The 25,414-nt window shown below is 43.9% G+C and overlaps 1 protein-coding gene and 1 long non-coding RNA gene across 2 annotated transcripts in view; one reads left to right on the plus strand and one right to left on the minus strand.

Annotated features, from left to right (window-relative positions):
• Positions 1 to 5,140: 5,140 nt before the first annotated feature.
• LOC105715668 (uncharacterized) lies at positions 5,141 to 24,654 on the minus strand. Its single transcript, XR_010336629.1, has 3 exons — positions 24,540 to 24,654; positions 14,980 to 15,096; positions 5,141 to 5,221 (listed from the first exon to the last, which is right to left on the minus strand). It is a non-coding gene; the product is annotated as an uncharacterized LOC105715668 (long non-coding RNA).
• The window catches only part of FAM184A (family with sequence similarity 184 member A), a 120,836-nt gene continuing 118,624 nt past the window's right edge, over positions 23,203 to 25,414 (plus strand). The window contains exon 1 of the mRNA XM_012450065.3: positions 23,203 to 23,370. Within this exon, the coding sequence (XP_012305488.2) occupies positions 23,203 to 23,370 (168 nt within the window). The remainder of the gene's footprint in view (positions 23,371 to 25,414) is intronic.

Below are 25,414 nucleotides of genomic sequence, written 5' to 3' on the forward strand. Positions count from 1 at the left end.
GATCTCAGCTCACTACAACCTCCCCCTTCCCTGTTCAAGCAATTCTCCTGCCTCAGCCTCCCAAGTAGCTGGGACTACAGGTGCCCACTGCCACACCTGGCTAACTTTTGTATTTTTTTTTTTAAGTAGAGACAAGGTTTCGCCATATTGGCTAGGCTGGTCTTGAACTCTTGACCCTAGGTGATCCGCCCGCCTCAGCCTCCCAAAGTGCTGGGATTACAAGCATGCGCCACCACGCCTCAAAAGTATTTCTAATGTTCAAGAAAACTAAAACAATGGGTCAGTACAGAGAGATAAAAGCTAAACTAGCTATTGGCTTTATTCAGACAAAAATATTTGACTAGTTAATGTTAGTGTCCAGCTCGTATCCCTCCGGCCCACCCTGGAGGTCAACTGTATTTAGCTAGACAATTTCCTTACTCCCAATGACTTCTCACCTTAAGCATTCCTCTGCCTGGGAGCTGTCAGGGAGTTAATTTCCTAGGGAGCAAACTTCAACCAGTAATGGGCAGATATTGATGGATAAAACCTCTTGCTTTCTTGTCTCTTGTTGGAACTATTTCAGATGTGTTTTACGATGTGTCTCAGAATGTCCACAGTGATAGTGAACCCCAATTACTCATGGCAGTAACCTGCACGTTAACAATGTGTTATCTTTGCCCTCTCTCCTTCCATTTCCTGCACCATATCATTTCTCCCTCACCATAGTTCCTGGGATTACCTCTGTGCAGAAAAAATAAACTCAGTTTCTCCCACTGCACTCTCACACCAGATGTGTGGGAGTTTCTCCCCACCAGCCAGCAAGCAATCACTTCTGCAGTGAACACCAGCTGGGTGTCTTCCAGTATAATTCTGACACTACCTACCTGGAGATAGCATCAGATTCCACAGGTTGAGGGCTCAGTCCCCAAGACTTCTCCCACTTTTGATGCCCATCACAAGCCCAGGTTCTTTCACCAGTGCTTCTGACTGACTAGCTATAAACTGGAGATCCCAAACTCCCCTTCTGGGTTCAATTAATTTGCCAGGGTGGTTCACAGAATTTAGGGAAACATTTCCTGGCTTATTAAAAGGATATTGCAAAGGATACAATGAAGAGATGCATAGGGTGGGGCGCGGGAAGGGGTGTGGAGCTTCCATGTCCTCTTCAGGTGTGCCCCCCTCCCAGGAAGCTCCACGTATTAAGCTATCTGAAAGCTCTCCATAACCTGTCCTCTTGTGCCTTTTATGGAAACTTCAGTGGATAGGCATGTTGACAACTGTGAGAAATGTGACTGGGCAAAAAGTGTATGATCTCATACTAACAGATTGGGTGGAAAAACCCAGCAAGGCCTGTCTGTCCAGATTCTTCTTGGCATTTCTGTGCAATTTTCCTTCTTCTAGGATATGGAGCAGGACCCCTTTTGAAATGGGGGTCTTATTGAGATGGAGCAGGGACCCATCTTAGGGGTCTACTGGAACCCCTCCCACAAGCATGAAATAAAGGAAAATCTTTAGTTCCTTCAGGGGAAATTCCAGTCATTTAGCTAACCCTGAGAAGTAAATGAGCAACTTGACAAGCAGGACAGCAAAAGTAGCTTAAAACAATCACCAAGAAAGGTACAGTCATGAGATGTTTGGTTCCCTGCAGAAGCTAAAGATAACCTCTTTTTTTTTTCCTTGATACAGGGTTTTGCTCTTGTTGCCCAGGCTGGGGTGCAATGACTCAATCTCGGCTCACTGCAGTCTCCACCTGCCGGGTTCAAGTGATTCTCCTGCTTCAGCCTCCCAAATAGCTGGGATTATAATTATAAGCATATGCCACCACATCCAGCTAATTTTGTATTTTTAGTACAGACGGAGTTTCACCATGTTGGTCAGGCTGGTCTCCAACTCTTGACCTCAGGTGATCTGCCCACATCAGCCTCCCAAAGTGCCACCATGCCTGGCCTAAAGATAACATCTTAACACATGTATCTGAGTTGTTTTTCAGGAACTCAGACCCCCCACTAAACGGGTCCACTGGCACATAGACCTCAGATAAGAACTGAGGACTGAACTCTGACCGCGGTTCTTTGTTCTAAATTTCTTCTGAGGGGCCTGGAGAAAGTCATGCCCATGGGCCTGACCTATCATTTCTGTCTGCTGAACTCAAAATTTTAAAGAAAGCTTTTCTTCCTCAACCAATTGCAAATAAAAAAATCTTTGAATCCACGTATGACCTGTAACACCCCACTTCAAGGTATCTCACCTTTTGAAGCCAAACCAATGTATAGCCTCGACACATTTATGATATTGCCTATAACTTCTGCTTTGCTGAAATTTACCCCTGCCTTTAAAACGTCTTGCTTGTAAGACAGTGAGGTTGAGTCTTAAGCGTGAGTGGCCTGATTCTCTTTACTTGGCATCCTGCAAACAAATGCCCTCTGTATTAGCCACTATTGTTTTAGCCACTTGGCTGCTGATAAAGACATACTCCAGACTGGGTAATTTATAAAGAACAAGTGGTTTAATGGACTCACAGTTCCATGTGGCTGGGGAGGCCTCACAATCGTGGTAGAATGCAAAAGGCATGTCTTACCTGGGTGGCAGCCAAGAGAGAATGAGAGCCAAGAAAAGGGAATTCCCCTTATAAAATCATCATCTCTCATGAGACTTACTCACTACCATGAGTACAGTATGGGGGAAACTGCCCCCATGATTCAATTACCTCCCACCGAGTCCTCCCACAACATGAGCTACAATTCAGGATAAGATTGGGCTGGGGACACAGCCAACTCATATCACCCTCCTTCTGATGCAAAACCTTGGTGTGGTTGTTTGGCTTTACTGCACCAGGTGAGCAGACCCCAGTTTAGCTCAGTAACATATAACCTGCAATCAGACAAGGTAGTCAGAGAATTTATTTATGGCCAGCTCCAAGACAGAAAGGTGAGGGAAAATTAGAGTATATTTTTAGTTTCTGGCCTGCCTCTAGGAGAAAAAGGAGCAGGTGAAAGGAGGGCAGGTCACAGGGCAGCTCACAGAGAGAGAGAAAGAGAGAGACAGAGAGAGAGAGAGAGAGCTCCTCTGTTTCCTAAGATCTAGTTCTGAGGCCTAAAGTATTGCAACATTATACCAAAAGACTACCTTTCACCTTTTTCACCCTGAAGCTGCTTCAGGAACCAAGGACAAAAGGACGAAACCTTTGGCAAAAGATATGCTTATTGTTTCAGCCAGTAACAAGGGCTATGGGAGTTATGAGCCAGGAACCATGATAGAAGAGATTTATCCATATATAAATATATATGTAAAATAATATCACAACCTCCCAAATAAACTGTTTGTACCCAAATCCTTGTCTTGGAGCCCACTTTTGGGTGAAATCTGAAGTAAGACATTTTTCATTTTGAATATTCATGTATGTTGCATAAAACTTGTTTTACAAGCGTGTGTTTGTGATGGTTCACATTTTGTTTGTCTTTGCTTTTAATCGTTCTTTTTATAAAGAGAACACGAGAAATTGGAGAGTAGGACAGGAAGGAGGAAGAGAAAAAGAGGTGTAGAACTGAAAGCTGAGCTCTTTTTCTTAAGTGAATAAACACGTTTTGAAAAAGGAAGTATCACTTTTTAAGTGTGAATAAAACCAGTCATGAGGCAGAGGTGAGAGAGAACCAAGTGAACCGGGAGATGGGGAGGATGGAAGGGAATGTCGTCATTGTTCTGACCCCAGTGTTCTTTCTGATAGGATTTTCTAAAACTGGCCTCTTCTTATTGCCTCTTCTGGCCCCCATACTTCCCACTCTGTGAATTCCTCTTTCTTAACTGCATTTCTCAGCACCAGGGTAACACAATAAAATCTTCCAATGAGAAAAGAGAGGAAACATCGAGCAGGACTGTGCAGAATGCTTTGCTTTGTCTCTTAAGTTCTGAGCTTGAACGGGCTTCCTGGAGACCAGCCCATGCCTACCCATGTCAGGGACAGGCCTGAACCTGAGAGGGGCCAGTGGGGAGGAGTGGGGGTGGGGGAGTAGTTGGTGTCAGGAGGTAGGAGAAACAAAAATGTGTTCAAGCATTTATTCAGAGTGCTGTCACTCCCATACTGAATCTCAGCCTAGTCCAGTAACAATACTAATCATAGTCCTTAGCATGATCCTTTTCTTTCTTTCCATTCTTCCAAAGCAGTGTAAAGTGCTTCTTTCAAGGCAGTACTGCATTACAAAATCTGCAAATCCCAGAAGTCAATAACCTGAAGACATCCCAGGAGCAGTGAAGAAAACAAGTGTCATGAGAGATGAGGCGATAAAGACAGAAAGCTGAGGAGGCGGCTGTTTTCAAGCCACTGATCAGAATACGCAGTAGGTACCCTTTTTCCCCTGGTACCCAAGGCCACTACCTCAAAGGGGTGATTTTTTTTATCGATGGTCTAAAGAATTGTTTTCAAATGACATGAGTTTCTTTGAAGAGAGTTGCAATGAGATAGGCTCAAATACAAATATGAATATCGCCGAAGTCCAAAGTCAGAGAAGAACCCACTGTGAAAGAGAAACTCAGAAGAGTCAACATCTTGCTACTTCAACCAGCTGCTCCCATTGGAAGGCAATGGAAAATGGACCAGAAGTTCACACACACACAAAATAGAAAAACCTGGCTGGGCATGGTGGCTCACACCTGTAATCTCAGTGCTTTGGGAGCTTGAGCCAGAAGGATCACTTTAAGCCAGGAGTTCAAGTCCAGCCTGGGCAACATAGCAAGACCCTGTCTCCATAAAAATAAAAATAATTAGCCAGGTATAGTGGTATGTACTTTTAGTCGCAGCTACTCAGGAGGCTGAGGTGGGAGGATGGCTTGAGCCCGAGTGTTCAAGGCTGCAGTGAGCTATGATCACACCACTGCACTGTAGCCTGAGCAACAGAGTGAGTACCTATCTCTAAAATAAATAAATAAATAAATACATAAATACATAAATGAAAAACCTATATTCTTTCTCATCTAGATATTGTAATATCCCCTCTGACAGACCACCCAAAGAATACCATGAGAGGCAGAACAAAATTCTGTCTCTGACCACTGGATTTTGGAGCCAGGAGCAAAGGATTGGATAACTAACAATATGCTTATAGTTCTTCCCCAAGTAACTTAATACAAAGTGTGGGGAAAAAAACACCTAATAGGAACTCACCAACACCTTTCGCTAGGATCTTTCCTGACTTCAGCACATTTCATAAAACACACATGGTTTGTTTCTTCTCTCATTCAGTGCCTTTAAAGAGACAAAGGTTATCCTGGTAAGAATGAATAGGGCTTATAAGTAGGTTCTTAACAAGGAAGAGATGGCAATATTTAATTAAAGGAGACCATTTGCTAGTGTATGGGACTGGCTTTGTGATAAAATAGATGTTCTACATCCACTCAGCCTACCTTTGATTTTTTGCTGCAGCTGTAATGCACTTTCCCATGCAGGCTGACAGAGTCCCACTGCAAGTGTCCTCTTCATCTCTCTGACTTCCTTTCCCAAGTCTTTTTCTGAAGCAGTGGGAGCTTATATGCTGGGAGCTTATATGTGTACAGGACTAATAGTCCCCCATTAGAACCCCAACCAGTGGTGCCTGAAAGCCAGGGGATAGATGGTTCAGCCTCCCCCTCTTTTGCAGGGGCAATTCTCAAGTGTATTCCACATGGCTCCTCAGAGAATCCTCAGAAGGCTTGAGCCCAATTGTCCACAGTGGTAATAATTAGTTCAATAACATATCTTTTTATTTTTCTTTTCCATCTTCCTTCTGTCAATAAGCTTACTCCTTCATTCCTACTTTCTGGAGTCATCTTGCAAATAAATTACCTGAACTCAATTCCTTATCTGACACTCTGCTTTTGGGTAGACCCAAACTACGACAGTAATACCTGGTGTAACTGGAGAAAGCAGCCTCTGAGGATGGTATTCTGGAAGAGGTTTACTCACCAGTCAGATGAAAACAAAAGCTCCATTGCTGGAAGTAATTGTGGTGTTGATAAACTCTGGCCTAACAATCACACTTTCACCTGTGGTGGACAGGATGTTGTGGAAGGGAAAGCTTGACTCATATAGTATCTCTAATACTGGGATAAAAGGGGGCAATGGTAATTATAAGAGTAGTGGAAGTGACTGGCTTTAGTGAAATGCCATAAAAGTTTTGAACGGTGCCTCAAAGACAATGAAAAGTTCAGGTCAGCCAACTATCAGGTCAAGACATTCTGTGAAAGTCAGAAGTCTTCCATGACAGCAAGTAAGGGGAGCGTGCAGCAAAATGGCAGTCTGGCCAGGCACAATGGCTGTGCCTGTAATCCTTGCTACTCGGGAGGCCAAGGCAGGAGGATCACTTGAGCCCGGAAGTTTAAGGCTGCAGTTAGCTATGACTGTGCCTGGACAACAGAGCAAGATCCCATCTCTGAAAGAAAAAGAAGAAAGAGAGAAAGGAAAGAAAGAAAAAAGAAAGAAGGAAAGAAAGAGAGGAAGGGAGGGAGGGAGGAAGCGAAAGAGAGGAAGGAAGCAAGGAAGGAAGGAAAAGGGAGGAAGGGAGGAAGAAAGAAGAGATAAAGACAAAAGGGCAGTCTGTGCTAAAATTCAATCTCCACATTTAATCTTAGGGGTGGCAGAATGGCAAAAAAGACTGAAGATACAAGTCTACATTAAAGATCTATGCTAAAGTCACAGCTTTGATAGGGAAAGAGTGGGACTCTGAGACCTGGGATGAAGGCATCTGTGAGGATATGGATGAGGACCTTAAATCCTGGGTGCTCTTGAATCAGGGAGGCTACAGAAGCCAGTCTTTTGCCTTTTGCTGGAGGACAGCAGTCTTTTTTTGCCTGGAGAGGATGAAAATCTTCCTGAGTTGAGCATCTTGGAAGATGTTACTTGTCCTCCTTGGGATCCCTCCACTGACCTCCCTAACTGCCAGCAGCTTGATAACATGGCAAGTTCTAGCATATCGTAAGAGGAAAGGTACTGTTTCTTCTATGGGAAGAAATAACTTGCTGAAAGAATTACAGAAAAATTCTGACTGGAAAGAGGAACAGATCTATGGGAATAAATCTGAGGGTGTTAAGTTGAATGGGTAAATGAGATATAAGGCTGAATAGGGGAGAGTTTAATGGCTTGGAATATTCTCCCATGACTCATGATTCAACATCCTGTCAAGGACACCTGGAGTTTGTCCTAGCACACTGCTAAGACGGTGCCTTAAAACTTGGACATGATGACAATGTAGAGATGCCACAGCTGTCTATTTAAAAACAAGTCAGAAGGCTAGAGGAAGTGGGCATAGAGAATGTGGTTTTCACGTGAGACTCATTGACTGTTTCCTAGTGTGCTCTCTTCACAAGAGTAAAAAGAAATGTACCAGCATTTTATAAAAGGTCAGTGGCAGTGTTCTGTATGAATTGGGGTTCACAGAATAAAATTCTGCCACAGAATTGAGCCCTCTAGAGTCAATGGGAATAAAAAGAATTCTACTGTTTGAGAATCCAGGCATCTGCACTTAAATATCAAAGGCCAGATGGACATGATTCATGTAATAGGCAACAAGACTAGAGGGATAACCAGGATTTTGCCAGGCCCCTCGAGATTTGGGATAATGGCCAATAGATCTTCGTGTTCCCAGGAGTGAGATGGCTAGGCAGCCTACAAAAATATTACATGACTTTCACAACCAGAAAAAAAGTAAAAACAGGTGAGCAGTAGGCTAGGACCAGAGCCACAATAGAAAAGCATAATCTTCTGTTGAGTTTTTAGACCAGAGTGAGTTATCAGACCCAGAGCCCAATGATTGAAGGGGAACTATGATCTGCTCAAGGAAAGGCCCTGCAATTGCATCATAAATATATATGTTAACTCTCCAATTCATCCCCCAAAGAGATCCATGGCTCTTTATTCACACCTTTCAAGGGCTGCTAGATACAGGATCTGAGGTGACACTAATAACTGGAGACCCAAATGCTATTGTGGCCGCATTGATAAAGGTGATGGATAATATGGTAATTACCCTGATTTGATCCTTATACATTGTATACATGTATTGAAATATTACACTGTACTCCATAAATGTGTACAATTATATGTCAATTAAAAATAATAATAGGCCGGGCACAGTGGCTCATGCCTGTAATCCCAACATGTTGTGAGGCCAAGGTAGGAGGATTGCTTGAGCTCAGGAGTTCAAGATTAGGCTGGGCAACATGGCAAGACCCTGTCTGTACAAACAAATAATAATAAATCAGGCAGGTGTGCTGGTGTTATGCTTGTAGTCCCAGCAACTTGGGAAGCTGAGATATGAAGATTGCTTCACCTCGGAGGTCGAGGCTTCATTGAACCATGGTCATGCCACTGCACTCCAGCCTGGGTGACAAAGCGAGATCCTGGCCCCAAAATAAAAAAATAAGCAAGCAAATAAAAGTCATGTAGATATATGAGCGGGAGTACAAATGAACATGCATATCTTCATCCCTTACACTAATATTCTCTGGAGATCATCCATCACTGAGGAGGCACCTAACAACCAGGAAAACAGGCTACTACTTGGGTAGATGTCAGCCAGCCTCTATTCTTGGCACTCCAATTCCAGTGCAATGGACTCATCAACATAGTAGCTTTGTCAGCAGGTATAGAGGCCATACAAGGCCCCAATTGTATTGGCTCATTCTCACCAAGCTGGCATAGCTACTGCTCCTACAAAGTTCTGACTTGTCAGCAGCAAAAACCAGTAACACATATTTTGAGTACCAACCCTCAACGACACTAGCCAAGAACTTAGTGGCAAATTGATTGCATCAGATCCCTCATCCTCCCTCCAGAGAAGAGAGTGATTCATCCTTACTGGAATTATTTCCTGTGCTGAATATGAGTTTGCCCTCATTGTTCATAGTGTAGCTTCTAGGATTATTATCTGACAGCTTACAGAATGCTTCATTTACTGACATGATAACCTGCATAACATCATTTTGGACTAAGGGACCCATGTGAAGGTGGTTCAACAAGACAACATGGGTACAAGACTAAGGGATCCACGGTTCCTACCATATACCACATTATTCACAGGTTGCTGTTTTCTAGTGTACTCCCTTCACAAGGGTAAGAAGGAATGTATTCAACTGATAAAATGTTGGAATGAACAATTAAGAGCTCAGTTAGTTTGGGGACAATACTCTGCATGGTTAGGATTTGGCCTGCAGGATGTGATATATGCATTGAGCCAATGTTATGTATCCAATAGCTAGAACACATAAGTCTGGAAACCAAGGTGGAGAAGTCGAAATGGCTTCTCTCACCATCATACCCAGAGACCGACTCGCGGAATTTGTGCTTCCTGTGTTCACATCCTTAGGTTCTGTTAACATTCTTTAAAAATACAAAGAATTATTTTTATAAATTTGTACTGGTAGTGGGAGGGAGAAAAATGACTTGCACCGATACATAGTATTAGTACACAGCATTAATATACAGCAAGAGTCTCACAGGACCTATAGCTATGACTACCCCTTGCTCACTTTGGCTCTTTATGCCAAAGGACTAGTAGACAAAGAAAGGCATTTTTCATACTGGCAAGGTAATTGATCCTCATTATCAAAAGCCTCTAAGATTGTTGCTAAATAATGAAAGCAGTAAGGAGTATTTCTAGATCTCAAAAGATTCACTGGGATTTGCCTAGCTCTTTCATACCTGGCAAAATCACTAAATGAAAAATTATAGCAGCCCCATCCTGACACGGAGAAGCGAACCAAGAGCTTGGATTCTCCCCATCAATCAAATAATTTAGATCAGCTGAAGTGCTTACCAAGGGTAATGAAAATCTGGAATGGGTGGTGAAAATCTGGAAGGGATCTGATGAATATCAGTTATGGCCTTTGGAGCAGTTGCAGCAAGGGACATCTGCTTGCTACACTGTCTCATCTGTAGTCCTTTTAACAATTAGCAGCTAGCTAAGACCTTAAAGAGTTGGTGACAGAATGAACTTTATAAAGAGCAAAAATGGATCTGAAAGGTTTGAGAAATAGATTGTAGGAGACACTTTCTGATGTCCTGTGACATTTCTTTTGATTTCAGCTGCAAGGTGTTGGACAGTTCCTATGTATGCCACAGTTTTCCCTCAATCACCTGCTACATCTCTCTGCCTCCCTGACTCCCACTCTCTCCAAAGCCACAGGAGTTCACTAAGCTCACATTGAATAACCAGACACACAGAGACATTAACTTTCCTGGCAGCCACCCTCAATCAGTGAGTGAAAGCTGACAGCAGATGAATGTGTCAGCCTTTAATCTTTGGGAGAGAAAATTCTGAGATGCATTTTAAAAGATTCTTCAGAGACTGTGTCCCAGTTGACCAGTGGTAACCAACTCAACAATGTGTCCTTCAATGGCTTTTCCTTATCTCTCTCATACTCTTGCTTTTCAAGATCACCTACCAAGTAAACTGATTCAGTCCCTCCTTTCAAAGGAAGCCAAGCCACCTGGCTGCTGGTTGATTGTAATATTCTAGAAAGGGTTGGGTATGTTGTTAAAGGAAAAGCTAATGAAAGTTTTGATCGAGAAAGTGAAGTTAACTAAATATTGGAAATAAACATTTATGGTGCATGTATTATGTATCAAACATTTTAGAAGGTATTCAATATCATCATCAATTGATGATAGAGATGAGTTTTTTTAATTCATGGGGAATAAAAAAAGAGAAAAAAGAGAAAGAAGCACAACACATAGCAAGAAACCAACAAATCATAGTCAAACTCTTTTATAACAATGTTTACCAACTTTTAGCTATCTAGATTAACCACTTATCTAAAGAAACAAGAATCACCTTATTTAGGCTTATTTGTGTACCATGCTTCGGGTATGTTGGGAGGTGGAAGTGAGAGTTGGAGCATGATTGATGTGTGGTATGTCCATATAACTAAAACAAAATTCTGTTCTAAAAATATGAAATAATGGCTGGGCATGGTGGCTCACACTTGTAATCCCAGTGCTTCGGGAGGTTGAGGCAAGAGGTTTACTTGAGACCAGGAGTTCAAGACCAGCCTGGGCAATATAGCAAGACCCCATCTCTACAAGAATTAAAAAATATATATTCCTAGCACTTTGGGAGGCCGAGGCAGGCACATCACCTGACGTCAGGAGATTGAGACCAGCTTGGCCAACATGGTGAAAGCCCATCTCAACAAAAAATACAAGAAAATAGCTGGGTGTGGTGGTGGGCACCTGTAACTCCAGCTATCTGGGAGGCTGAAGCAGGAGAATTGCTTGAACCCGGGAGATGGAGGTTGCAATGAGCTGAGATCATGCCACTGCTCTCCAGCCTGGGCGCCAGCAAGACTCGGTCTCAAAAAAAAAAAAAAGAAAAAGAAAAAGAAAGAAAGAAAAAAGGGAGAGAATTTAAAAAAATAGGTCCCAGCCATTGGGGAGGCTGAGGGTGGGAGGACTGCTTGAGCCCAAGAGTTCCCGGCTGGGTGACAGAGAAAGATCCTCTCTAAAATAAACAAACAAATACATAAAAATACGAAATAATTCAACATGTAACATGAGAGATGTATAAGAAACACTTAAGATCATTTAGTCTAATGTCCTCATTTTACAGATGAAAAAAAAGTGGTGGCTTAGTGGCAAAAAGAGACCCAGAATACCAACCAAGATTCTTATCCTCTTTCCATTATACATAGAGACTTGCACCAAGAGAAGACTTGTCATTTAGAAAACGTCAAACTCAAAATGTTTTCCTTATCTGTGTGAAGTCTTACAAAAAGCTAGTAAGATTATTGATTCCGTTGGAGTTCAGTTGCTTGTACACAGTCTACATTGATTCTGAGTCTCTTATACCTTGCTGCATGGCCTTAGATTGAGTCCCATTCAAATACTGAATGTTCCTAAGAGGCATAACATTGAGATGCAAATGAGAAGACAGGTGAAAAGTATCTTGGAGATCACCTAGTCAACCCCAAAGAAGTTTTGTAGATTTTTAGTACAGGTGCTTTTGTGGATATTTAGTAGGATTTTCAATTGATTGCCTAACTTGGTCTTTATGATTCTTCTGACCCAAATGGGAAGAAATAATAGAAAAAAGAAGAAAAAACATTTCCTCTACCTCTTCTTTCAAACCTTATATCTAGATGTTCTCTTTAGCTAACCACAACCTTGGGTAGGATATGTCTATTTCATCTCTACGAGGAAAGCACTCAATAATTGCTTGTTGATTGATAGAACAGCATTCTCTAATTTTCTGTTCATTGGAATGCATTTCCCATAAGTAGCAAGAGTACTTTTCATTGATGAACCATTTCTTAATAGTGGTGAAAAAAAACATACAATTTAGCATTTTAACCATTTTCAAGTGTATCATTTAGTGCATTAAGTAGATGCACACTGTCGTACGCCCATCACCACCATTCATTTCTAGACTTTTTTTGTCTTCCCCAACTAAACTCTATACCCATTAAACAATAACTCTCCATTCCCTTCTCCCTCTAACCCCTGTAATTTCTGTAACCACCATTCTAATTTCTGTCTCTATGAATTTGAGTGCTGTAGCTACTTCGTAAAAGTAAAAACCATATGGTATTTGTCTTTTTGTAACTGGCTTATTTCACTTAATGTCTTTAAGTTTCATCTATGTACCATGTGTCATTCTTTTTAAGACTGAATAACATTCTGTTGTAAATACTACATTCTGTATACCCATATTCATCTATCAATACACATTTGGGCTGCCTCCATCTTTTGGTTTCTGTGAATAATGCTGCTGTGAACATTGGTGTACAAATATCTTCTCAAGCCTTTGCTTTCAATCATTTTGGGTATATACTTGGAGGTGAAATTTCTGAATCATACGGTAGTTCTGTCCATTTTCTGAGGAAACAGCATACTGTTTTCCACAGTGGCTGTACCATTTCACATTTCCACCAGCAATGCATAAGGGTCCAAATTTCTTCATGTACCACTTGTTATTTTCTGTTAAGGTTTGTTTTGTGTTTTTTGATAGCAGCCATTCTAATGGGTGTGAAGTGGTATCTTGTTGCGGTTTTGATTTGCATTTCCTTAATGATTAGTGATGTTTTCACCATCTTTTTTATGTGTTTATTGGCGATTTATATATCTTCTTTAGAAAAATAACAATTCAAGGCCTTTGTCCATACTTTAATTGGGTTATTTGGTTTTTGTTGTTGAGTTTTAGAAATTCTTTATACACTCTAGATATTAATTATTTGTCAGACGTATGCTCTGCAAATGTTTTCTCACGTTCCATGGGCTACCCTTTCACTCTCTTGTTAGTATCTTTTGAAGCATGAGAGTTTTTTATCTTGATGATGTCCAAATTATCTATTTTTTTCTTTTGTTGCCTATGCTTTTGGTCCATTACCTGTTGAGCTCACCTCTCAATCCTAATTTGTTTTTTTTTGAGACGGTGTTTTGCTTTTGTTGCCCAGCCTGGAGTGCAATGGTGTGACCTCAGCTCACCACCACCTCCGCCTCCCGGGTTCAAGCAATTCTCCTCCCTCAGCGTCCTGAGTAGCTGGGACTACAGGCATGTGCCACCACACCTGGCTAATTTTTTGTATTTTTAATAGAGATGAAGTTTCTCTGTGTTAGGATTGTCTCAATCTCCTGATCTCATGATCCGCCTGAGGTGCTGGGATTACAGGCGTGAGCCACCACACCCAGCTCCTAATTTTAATTCTTAGCCTTAACTGCTACTGCCTGGGGTTAATCTAGGTTTTCAGGTGCCTAAAACATACACAATTTGGGAGGCTTAAAAAATACAAAGAATGTTATTTTTATAATTTTTTACTTAATTTTATAACCATGTATCCTGTGCTAGAAGCTTACCCACCTTGGAAAAAGTCATGCAAACTTGACAGCTCTCTCTTCCTCAGCCTCAATGTTCTGTTTTACCTTATGGATATTTCACATCCATCCTTTTTTTCCTACTCTCACTGCCTTATCTTAGGTCAGTGGTTCATCATCTCTCACCAGAACATGTGCCATAGCCTGCTAACTAGTCTCCTTGTTTATAAAGTTGCCCCATAATCAACTTTCCACAGTCACAAGAATTATGTAACTAAAATGAAAATATGATTACTTTCATGTTCCTACTTAAAGCCCTCCAGTGGCTCATGATTGCCTACAGAACAGAGACCCAATCCTCTTGTGAAGGCATATTGTGCTATAGCTGGCCTGGAGCCAGAACCTGAACGACGCCATTTTATAAGACAAAGCCGTGTCTCCAAAAATGAGTTATAATAACTGCTCCATTCTCCTTGCAATAACTGCTGACCTTGGTTTTTGCTTATCAGGTACGTGGCCCAAGCTAATTTCATCTTGGCCCCTGTGAACTAAGATCTGTAAATTCCACTGCTACCCAGACAATGTGTAAACTAACGTTTATCTTGACTTCTGTAAATCACTTAAGTAGCAATTAGAGTGACAATAAGCCCCTGAGCCCTCGGAATGTCCAGAGGCCCCCACCCCCGTCCCTGCCCAGGAGGTGATTTACAGAATCCACCAGCCCTCGGAATGTCTGAAGCCCCTTCATCCCCCTCCCCGATCGTCACCCCCCACTCCCAAGGTGGTTTTTCGGGTATAAAAAGTCTTGGCACCCTCCCTTCGGGGCCACGGGTTAGAGAGACGTGAGTCCTCTGTGGTCGCCGGCAATAAAGACCCTGCAACTTGGCATACTTTTGTCTTGGTGAATTCTTTTAATCTCGCGTCCCAATACAGCAATATAAGTCCTCCTTCCATGAGTAATCTTCATCCCTTTTCCACCTCACATTCTGACATCCCTCTCAGACTGTGCTCTAGCTATATTACACTAAATAGGTCATGGTCTCATCCAATGTCCCAGGCTTTGCCCTTACCATTCTCAGAGCTTGTAGTCTATCTTCCTACCCATTTACCTGAAAACCTCAGCCTTCAGGGTCTATTCAAGCATTAGGTTTGTGTGTATGAAGGCTTCTCTGACACCCCAAGGCTAGGTTAAGTGACCCTCTTGGAGTTCTTTTCACACTCACCCACTTTGTGGCACCTGATTCTTCATTTGTCTGTCTTCACTAGACTTCTAACTTCTTCAAGATAGAGACGACTCTCCTGAAAAGACTGCTTTTTAGTCATCACTGCAGCCTCAGTACCTGGAACACAATAGGCAGTCAACAAACATTTCTGCACAAACAATCTCATAAGAGAAACAGGCACTAAGTAAAGATTTCTTGCCTAACTAGTTTCTCTCATTTTCTCTCCTATCGCACACTCAGTTTGCTAGATTTTTTAAAGTGAGGTTTGGGGTGATGGGATTATGGGTGTGATATGGTTTGGATCTCTGTCTCTACCAGATCGCATGTGGAATTGTAATGTCCCATTGGAGCTAGAGCCTGGTAGGAGGTGACTGATTCATGGGGAGAAAGTTCTCATGAATGGGTTAGCACCATTACCTTGGTGCTGTTTCCATGATAATGAGTGGGTGACTTATCATGAGATCTGGCTGTTTAAAAGTGTATAGCACCTCCCCCTGCTCTCTCTTCCTCCTGCTCTGGCCATGTAAGATGAGTTTGCTTCCCCTTCACCTTCCTCTGTGATTGTAAGTTTCCTGAGGCCTCCCTAGAAGCAAAAGCTTCTATGCTTCCTGTGCATCCTGCAGAACTGTGAGCCAATTAAGCCTTTTTTAATATATAAATTACCCAGTCTCAGATATTTCTTTATAGTAATGTAAGAATAGACTAATACAGAAAATTGGTACTGAGGAGTGGGGCATTGCTATAAAGATACCTGAAAATGTGGAAGTGACTTTGGAACTTGGTAACTGTAAGAGATTGGAACAGTGTGGAGGGCTCAGAAAAAGATAGGAAAATGAGAGAAAGTTTGGAACTTCCTAGAGACTTGTTAAGTTTTTGTGACCAAAATGCTGATAGCGATATGGACAATGAAGTCCAGGTGGAAGAGGTCTCAGTTGGCGACAAGGAATTATTGAAAACTGGAGCAAATGTCCCTTTTGTTATGCCTTAGCAAATGGCTTGGTTGGATTGTGCCCCTGCCCTAGGGATCTGTGGAACTGTGAATTTGAGAGTGATGATTTAGGGTACCTGGCAGAAGAAATTTCTAAGCAGCAAAGCATTCAAGATGTGGCCTGGTTGCTTCTAAATGTATACTCATGTGTGAGAAAAAATGATATGAAACTGGAACTTATATTTAACAGGGAAGCAGAGCATAAAAGTTTAGAAAATTTGCAGCTTGGTCATGTGGTAGAAAGTAAAAGCTCATTTTCAGCAGAGGAATTCAAGCAGGGTGCATAAATTTGCATAACAAAATGAAAGGCAAATGCTGATAGGCAAGACAATGGGCAGAAGGCCTTCAAGGCATTGGAGGCAACCTCTTCCATCACAGACCTGGAGCCCTAGGAGGGAAAAATGGGTTCATGGGCCACGCCCAGGGTCCTGCTGCGCTGTTCAGCCTTAGGACACTGCTCCCTGTTCTGGCTCTAGTCTTGGCTCAAGGGCTCCAAATACAGCTTGGGATGTTGCTTCAGAGGCTGCAAGCTGTGAACCTTGGTGGTATTAAGCCTGTGGATATGCAGAGTGCAAAAGCTGAGGCTTGGGAGCCTCTGCCTAGATTTTAGAGGGTGTATGAAAAAACTTGGATATGTAAGCAGAAGTCTGCTGCAGGGGCAGAACCCTCATGAGAACCTATACTAGGGCAGTGCCAAGGAGAAATTTGGGGTTGGAGACCTCACACAGAGTTTTCACTGGGACATTGCCTAGTGGAGCTGTGAGAAGTGGGCCGTCATCCTCAAGCCCTTAGAACAGTAGGGCCACTAGCAGCTTGCACCCCGTGCCTGGAAATGCCACAGGCACTTGATGCCAGCCCTATGAGAGTAACTGTGGGGCCTGAAACCTGGATAGTCACAGGGGTGGAGCTGCCCAAGGCCTTGGGAGCCCACCTCGTGCATCAGTGTGCCCTGGATGTAAGATATGGAGTCAAAGGAGATCATTTTGGAGCTTTAAGATTTAACGACTGCCCTGCTGGTTTTCAGACTTGCATGGGGCCTGCAGGCCCTTTCTTTTGGCCAATGTCTCTTTTTTGGAATGACAATGTTTACCCAATGCCTATACCCCCTGATATGGTTTCGCTCTGGGTCCCCACTCAAATCTCATCTTGAATTGTGATCCCCAGGTGTTGAGGGAGGGACCTGCTGGGAGGTGATTGGATCATGGGAACGGTTTATCCCATGCTATTCTCATGATAGTGAGTGAGTTCTCATGAGATCTGATGGTTTAAAGTGGCACCTCCCCCTTTCCTCTCTCTTTCTCTCTCTCTCCTGCCACGATGTAAGATGTGCCTTGCTTCCTCTTTGCCTTCTGCCATGATTGTAAGTTTTCTGAGGCCTCCCCAGCATGTGGAACTATGAGTCAATTAAACCTATTTCCTTTATAAATTACCCAGTCTCAGGTATTCTTTATAGCAGTATCCATCTCAAAAAAAAAAAATTGTACTGGGATAGTGGGGTACTGCCATAAAGATACCTAATAATGTGGAAGCAACTTTGGAACTGGGTAACAGGCAGATGCCGGAACAGTTTGGAAGGCTCAGAAGAAGGCAGAAAGATACGGGAAAGTTTGAAACTTTCTAGAGACTTGTAGAATGAATTTGACCAAAATGCTGATAGTGATACAAACAATGAAGTCCAGGCTGAGGTGGTTTCAGATGTAGATAAGGAATTTATTGGGAACTGGAGTAAAGGTCACTCTTGCTATGCTTTAGCAAAGAGACTAGCAGCACTTTGCCCCTGCCCTAGAGATCTCTGAAACTTTGAACTTAGATGATTTAGGATATCTGGCAAAAGAAATTTCTAAGCAGCAAAGCATTCAAGAGGTCACCTGGCTTTTTCTGAAGGCATGCAGTCATATGCATTCACAAAAAGATTATCTGAAACTGGAACTTCTATTTAAAAGGGAAGCAGAGCATAAAAGTTTAGAAAATTTGCAGCCTGACCCTGTGGTAGAAAAGAAAAACTTACTTTCTGGGGAAAAATTCGAGCCAGTTGCAGAAACTTACATAAGTAACAAGAAGAGGAATATTGTAGCCTAGACAATGGGGAAAATATCTCCAGGGCATTTCAGAGATTTTCCTGACAGCCCCTCCCATCACAGGCCCAGAAGCCTAGGAGGAAAAAATGGTTTCGTGGGCTGGGCCCAGGGCCTTGGTGTTTTGTACAGTGTTGGGACATGGTGCCCTGCATCCCAGCTGTGGATAAAAGGGGCCAACATACAGCTCAGGCCATTGCTTCAGGCCATTGCACATGGTGTTGGGCCTGTGGGTGCACAGAAGTTAAGCATTGAGGTTTGGGAACCTCTGCCTGGGTTTCAGAGGATGTATGGAAACATATGGATGTCCAGACAGAAGTTTGCTGCAGGGGTGGAACCCTCATGGAGAACCTCTGCTAGGGCAGTGCAGAAGGGAAATATAGGGTCAGAGCACCTGTACAGAGTCCCCAGTGTGGCACTGCCTAGTGGAGCTGTGAAAAGAGGGTGACCATCCTCCAGACCCAATAATGCTGTATCTACCACCAGCTTGCATCATGTGCCTGGAAAAGCCACCGGCACTCAATATGAGCCCATGAAAGCAGCCGTGGGGGCTGCACCCTGCAGAGCCACAGAAGCAAAGCTGCCCAAGGCCTTGGGAGCCCAACTCTTGCATTAGTAAGTCCTGGATGTGAGACATGGAGTAAACAGAGATTATTTTGGAGTTTTAAGATTTAATGAGTGCCCTGTCAGGTTTCAGACTTGCATGGGACCTGCGGCCCCTTTGTTTTGGTCAATTACTTTCAATTGGAACAGGAACATTTACCCAATGCCTGTACCCCCATTGTATCTTGGAAGTAACTAACTTGCTTTTGATTTTACAGGCTTATAGGTGGAAGGGACTTCCCTTGTCTCAGATGAGACTTTGGGCTTGGACTCTTGGGTTATTAATGCCAGAGTAAGTTAAGACTTTGGGAGATGCTGGAAAGGCATCATTGTGTTTTGAAATGTGAGAAGGACATGAGATTTGGGAGGGGCCAGGGGTGGGATGATATGGTTTGGCTCTGTGTCTCCACTCAAATTTCATCTTGAATTGAAATCCCCACGTGTCAAGGGAGGGACTTGCTGGGAGGTAATTGCGATACAGAAGGAAAGTACTGGACTATGCCCCTTCAAATGATACAGAAGGGGGAAGGGCGTGGTCCCTGACTAGGGCCCCACACCCAGGCCTATGCCCATGGACCTAAGTGAGGACAGGTATTTTTGTTTTCCTGCCCAAATGTTGCATTTCCCAAGAATACCCTGGCCTGCCACCACCTCCATTTTGTGCCTACAAAAATCTGGAAACCCTAGCAGGCAGACACAGGTGACTGGATGTTGAGAGGAGCATATGAGCAGAAGAACACACAAGCAGCTGGACGTCAAATGGAGCACATCAGCAGAGGGACATACAAGCAGCTGGACATTGAGAGGAGCATATCAGCAGAGGAACACACAGGCAGCTGGATGTCAAGAGAAGTACATCAGCGGAGGAACACATAGGCGGCTGGACGTTGATAGGAACACATCAACTGAAGGACACCCAGCAGCTGGATGTCGAAAGGAGCACATCAGTGGAGGAACACACAGGTGGCTGGATGTCGAATGGAGCACATCAGCAGAGGGACACACAGGTGGCTGGATGTGGAGAGGAATGCACTGAAAGGCACTAGCATGCCGGCAGGCCGTCAATTGGCAGAACAACACGGAGTTTGGCTGGGGCAGCAGGAGGAGAGCTCAGGGTGCCGAGTGGCCTGACTCCAGGGGAAAATCATCTCCCTTCTGGCTCCCCCATCTGCTGAGAGCTACTTCGCCTCAATATAACCTTGCACTCATCCTCCAAGCCCATGTGTGATCTGATTCTTCAGTATACCAAGGCAAGAACCCCAGGATACAAAAAGCCCTCTGTCCTTGCAATAAGTCAGGGGTCTAATTGAGCAGATTAACACTAGCTGCCTGCTGACAGCTAAGCTAAAGAGCACCCTGTAACACACGCCCACTGGGGCTTCAGCTGTAAACATTCACCCCTAGACACTGCCGTGGAGTCTGAGCCTCACAGCCTGCCCATCTGTATGCTCCCCTAGAGGTTTGAGCAGTGGGGCACTGAAGAAGTGAGTCACACTCCCATTGCACATCCTGTGAAGGGGACAAGGGAACTTTTCCCGTTTCAATTGGATCATCGAGGTGGTTTCCCCCTGCAGTTCTTGTCATAATTAGTTCTCACGAGATCTGATAGTTTTACGTGTTTGGCAGTTCCTCTCTCTCTCTCTTTCTCTCTCTCTCTCACCTGCCATCATGTAAGATGTGCCTTGCTTCTCTTTCACCTTCCTCCATGATTATAAGTTTTCTGGGGGGCAAAGTTCTCATGAATGGGCTAGCACCATCCACTCAGTGCTGTTCTCATGATAGTGAGTTATCATGAGATCTGGTTGTTTAGAAGTATGTAGCACCTCCCCACTCTCTTTCTCCCTCCTACTCCAGCCCTGTAAGTTGTGCCTGCTTCGCCTTCATCTTCCGCCATGATTGTAAGTTTCCAAGGCCTCTCCAGAAGCAGAAACTTCTACATTTCCTGTACAGCCTGCAGAACTTTGAGCCAATTCAACCTCTTTTCTTTATAAATTACTCAGACTCAGGTATTTCTTCATAGCAATGCGAGATCAGCTAATACAGTATGTCTTACCAGCTGAGCATCCCAAATCTGAAAACTCAAAATCTAAAATGCTCCAAAACCAGAAATTTTGAGTGCCAACACAACCAGAGGAAGTGCTCATTGGAGCATTTTGGATTTCAGATTTTTTGGATTTGAGAAGCTCAACCAGTAAATATGATGCAAATATTCCCAAATCCTAAAAGTCTGAAATCCAGAATACTTCGGGCACCAAGCATTTTGGATAAAGGACACTCAACCTGTATTATTATTATGTTTCTATTCATTATTTATAATTAAATATAATTTTAATTGTGACTTATTTTATCCTATTGTAGTGAGGTAAAAATATTAAATTCATGATATGACAGTGGGTTTATTTTGAGCATAGTATTTAAGAAAAAGGTCCTTTTGGGCTAGGCCACATAGTGATGATGGAAACTCATGTGATGGAGTTCAGAGTGAATTACCAGTGGACCAGGGTCCTAACTTCTAATTACCAAGTCAGAGCTGGAAGGAGCTGGTAACACTGTCTCTTTTCAGAAGAATCACTTGAGGAGTGAACAGGTCGGGTGACTCAACTAAGACTACACATTCTTCTCCTTATTTCCAATCTTATTCTCTTTCCAATTTATCATAGTGACAAAAACGAAAACATCTTTGTCCTAGCAAGACTTGACTTTACATATTAAGTGAAACAGAGAGAGCCTTTTGAGCATACATTTCTGCTTAGAATGTAAAGAACGTGAGAGTTCTAAAATGATTGTGACTCTTCCATGTCTAGAATTTGATGAAATAACACTAGTTCCTAATTCTATTTAATTTTATTTGATCATTAGTGCTTAAGAAAGGAGCAACATTTGCAGGATATTTGTGTCTGGCCATGTGCTCCATTCAGAACGCTGGAACTAGACATCCTTTTTCCTGGAAAGTTTATGAAAAGGGGACACAGTACCTAGCATCTGGGGAGAGAGGTAGCCAATTTCAAGTTTCCTTTCTGGAATTCCAACAGATCTGAAAGGATTTCAGGGTCCGAATCTTCACCTTGTTTAGATGTTGACACATTCTGACAATGTTTGTTAATTTGGCTCTCAATTTAGTTACTAATATTTTCAGATATTTTGGCTACTTGCATGCTAAAAATAAATCACATGGAGTGGGGGAATTTCGTTCTGCACAACTGTGTGGAGATAAGATTTTTTAAAAAAAAAAAAAACAGGTACAATTCTATGTTTTTAAAGTTTGTATTATCCATGCCCTAAAATGACTCACATGCTTCAACGCAGGATACAAAAAATTAAAAAAAAAATCATTTGACTTGCAGGAATAGAGATGTTAAGAGAAAATAGGTAGGGAATAACACATCTAGGAAGGTGAAAATGCACAAGTTATAACACTTTTTGGCCCAGCTCCAAATCCTTAAAGCACTGATGTCTTGCTCCATCTTCTGTTTTCACCCATTACTTTCACTCCGATCCTATTCTGATTTTCAGCCAAGTAGTTTCATATCTATTCGTCTTCGGCGCGCGCCACCGGAGGAAAGTAGCTATGCGGGGCTCCACCACCTGACTGAAGAGGGGTGTTCCCTCCACAAATAACACTCAGCACTGAACTGGGGACAGTGGCCGGACACACAGTAGGGGGAGCCTAAGACAGTGTCACAATCAGTAGTTGTGTGCCATTGGAAGGTAGGTCAGGACAGGGAATCCTCGATACTTCACTACCGCTGTCTCTGGATTGGGCTCGCCGCTCTTCTTGGGGAAGGGCCACTTCTTGGGGCCCTGCACACACGAGGACGCACGTGGAAAGCCTCTGTAAACAGACACACGTTCTGCTAACTGATGGCGACTACGGTACCGTCTTCTCGGGGAGAATTTCTTTTTACGTCAGGCCTCACGCTCGCCACACGGGGATTGCCGCCAGGGCTGGGCTGCCAGGTCCCCGCCACACGAGGGAAGCACCGGCGGCGCGGTCACGGCGCGCCCCCGCGAGGCGCCCGCACTAGCCGCGGGGCTGCGGGACTGGCGGCGGCGGCGCTGAGAGGGCGGGGCTTGGCTGCGGGGAAATGACGTCGCCGCCCCCGCTCGCGCCCTGGTAACGGCGGCTCCCGCGTCCTTCTCCATGTCCCCGCCTACCCCCGCCGCAGCCTGCCCCGTCTCCTCCTCCCTCCGGAACCTCGCCAAGTCCTCGGTGCGGGCTGCGAGCGGGACCCGTGGAGCTGCGCTGTCTTCGACGTCGCCGCTGGGCGCGGGCTGAGGAGCCGGCGAGAGCTGGCCCGGTCCTGGGCCGCCGTCGCCCAACCCCGGGCATCTGCCCCGCGCCGCTGTCCCCGCGGCTTCGGGCCGGCGGGACCGCCCCGTCCCTTCCAGGGGTGACCCGGGGGTCGCGGGCGGGAGGTCGCCTGAGGCCAGGGCTGGCGGGCGCCGGGTGTTGGGTTGGGAAGCGGCCGCCGCGGCTCTTGCCTCACGGACGTCGTTGCTCCGCGGGCCTGCCTCCGCGCGCGGGGACAGGTGCCCCGGTTGGGGTCTGTCGGGAAGATGGCGACCCCGGGCATGAGCTGGCAGCAGCACTATTACGGCGGCCCGGTGGCCGGGGCGGCCAAATTCGCGCCCTCGCCGGCCGCCGCGCAGCTGGCTGGGCACAGCATGGACTACAGCCAGGAGATGCACCTGAAAATGAGCAAGAAAATCGCCCAGCTCACCAAGGTAAGGGGCGCAGCGGCGGGGCGCGCCGGGCTCACCTGCCTGCCCGGGAGGCAGCGCGTCCTGCGCCCGCGGCGAGGGGAACGCGGCTCCTCCGCCGAAGCAACAGCCCGAGACTTACCTCCAAAACCCTACAAACTTTGCTGGAACGCTAGCAACATGAATTTAAACAAGACAGCACAGCGGAACTGTGGGTGTATGGGACCTGCACCTCCTTGCCCTTTAGGGCTAAGCCAGCACAGAACAAATGAGAGTTTAGCTCCTTTATTCCACCATAATAAATCATTTTACTGTTGCTCCCACGTATGTGCCAGGGCTCCACGAGGCATCACACTACAGTACCATTTGAAGTACAGTACCGTATTTACCTAATATGACCCAGAATCCTCGAAATTAAACAGTATCTTATTGGATACTCAGTTAAGGGGAGAATCAACTTTCAGAGGAAGGTAGGAGGGTAAAACATACCTTGAATGTCAATTTGGGGCATTTAGTGAGTTATTCCTTATCCTGACAAAAATGTCAGACAAGACTTATTAGATGAATCACACTGTGTCTGCATGCAGTTCATTGTTTGCCTATCAAAGGATAATTTTCAAAGAGCAGATAGCCCGTGAATTCGCCCAAGTGTAGTTTAGGATTGTACCTAAATTAGTGAACTTTTTTCTAATTTAGTAAATGTTGATTATGAGAAGGAATTGGTATCTGTGAAGCAAGAGCAATTCATATCAGTTATATTGCTCTGCTTGGATCTCACCAGCAATCTAGCAATACATATCAGTGAGAAGTGATTTGTGGTGTCTGAAAGAAAGGTGATGTACCTTAACGTGTTTAAGCTGTCTCCTAACAGCTTGTTAGGAGTGTTGGTATGCTGAAGAGAGATCGACGTTGTGGGGGTTACTGCTAGATAGCCTCTGAGTCTGACTCAACTCTGAAGGTCTCATATAATTCCATTTCTGGTTGGCACTTTCGAAAAAGTGAAGTAAGACATTAGATTCGGAAGAGAGGAAAAGAAAATGAGAGTGAAAAAAAGGATGAAAAGAGGATAAAAAGATTTTAGTGAAGAAGTGTGATTGAGGATAGAATAGATAACATTAAAGGACTACAGAATGAAAGCATAAATGAAAGAGGAAAAGAAAAGTTGCAAGTATATAGCATTAAAACTCAATCACCGTTTTGTGAAGTTTTCTTTTTTTTCTTTTGTTTTATGTCACCACTGTCTCAGAAGTTGCTGTGTGTCCGGTGCTTTGTTTCCTTTTTTTGTCAGTATTGCATTCAGAGAAAGGAAGATCTAAGAAGGAATGACAGTAGTATATCATCAGAACATTTACACATTTGGAGTCTAAAAGCCAGGCTTCCTGCAATAGTGTTTGATCTTCCGAATACTGATGTCCTGAATGAAACACATGAATATTTATTCGATTTTCTCTTATGATTTGTCCATAACATCCACTATTCTCATTTTAGATGTAACCCCCTAGAGCCCTACTGTAAGTAATAGGAAAACTCAGTAAATTTGTGGTGGGACTATGTACTGTTTAATAAAAGCTGTTGCTCTTCAGTACATTTTTTTCTTTCTACTTAGCACTTTTTCAATTTCCTGTTCTTTTATCAGAAAAAATAAGTCAGCACCACTGGAAAGGTAGGCGTATTGAGTGTAAGCTGCTATTTTCTCCCATTACATTACCCACCTCACATCTAGTGAGACAAGAGGGTACTCTCAGGACAGTGCTGTCACACTGCTTGAACGCCACATCTAATCTTTACTGAGTGTTACTTGGACTCTCTGGTTTTGTGTTTGTAGTTACGGTCTGTAAATACTCTCTCCACCCCCTCTGCAAGGTACCGCTGATATTTCTTTATACTAGATTTCTCAGTGTCTATTGACATTTTGAACTGGATAATTCCTTGTTGGTAGTGGGATGTCTCCTGTGCATTATAGGATGTTTAGCAGCATCCCTGGCACTACTCAGTGGGTACCAGTAGCTGTCCTCACCACCCACCCCCTGTCATGACAATAAACACGTCACCAGATATTACCAAATTT

The sequence above is a fragment of the Aotus nancymaae genome, unplaced genomic scaffold (genome assembly GCF_030222135.1).
Source record: "Aotus nancymaae isolate 86718 unplaced genomic scaffold, 86718_ANA_hifiasm-v0.15.2.pri h1tg000040l, whole genome shotgun sequence".
Lineage (NCBI taxonomy): Eukaryota > Metazoa > Chordata > Mammalia > Primates > Aotidae > Aotus > Aotus nancymaae.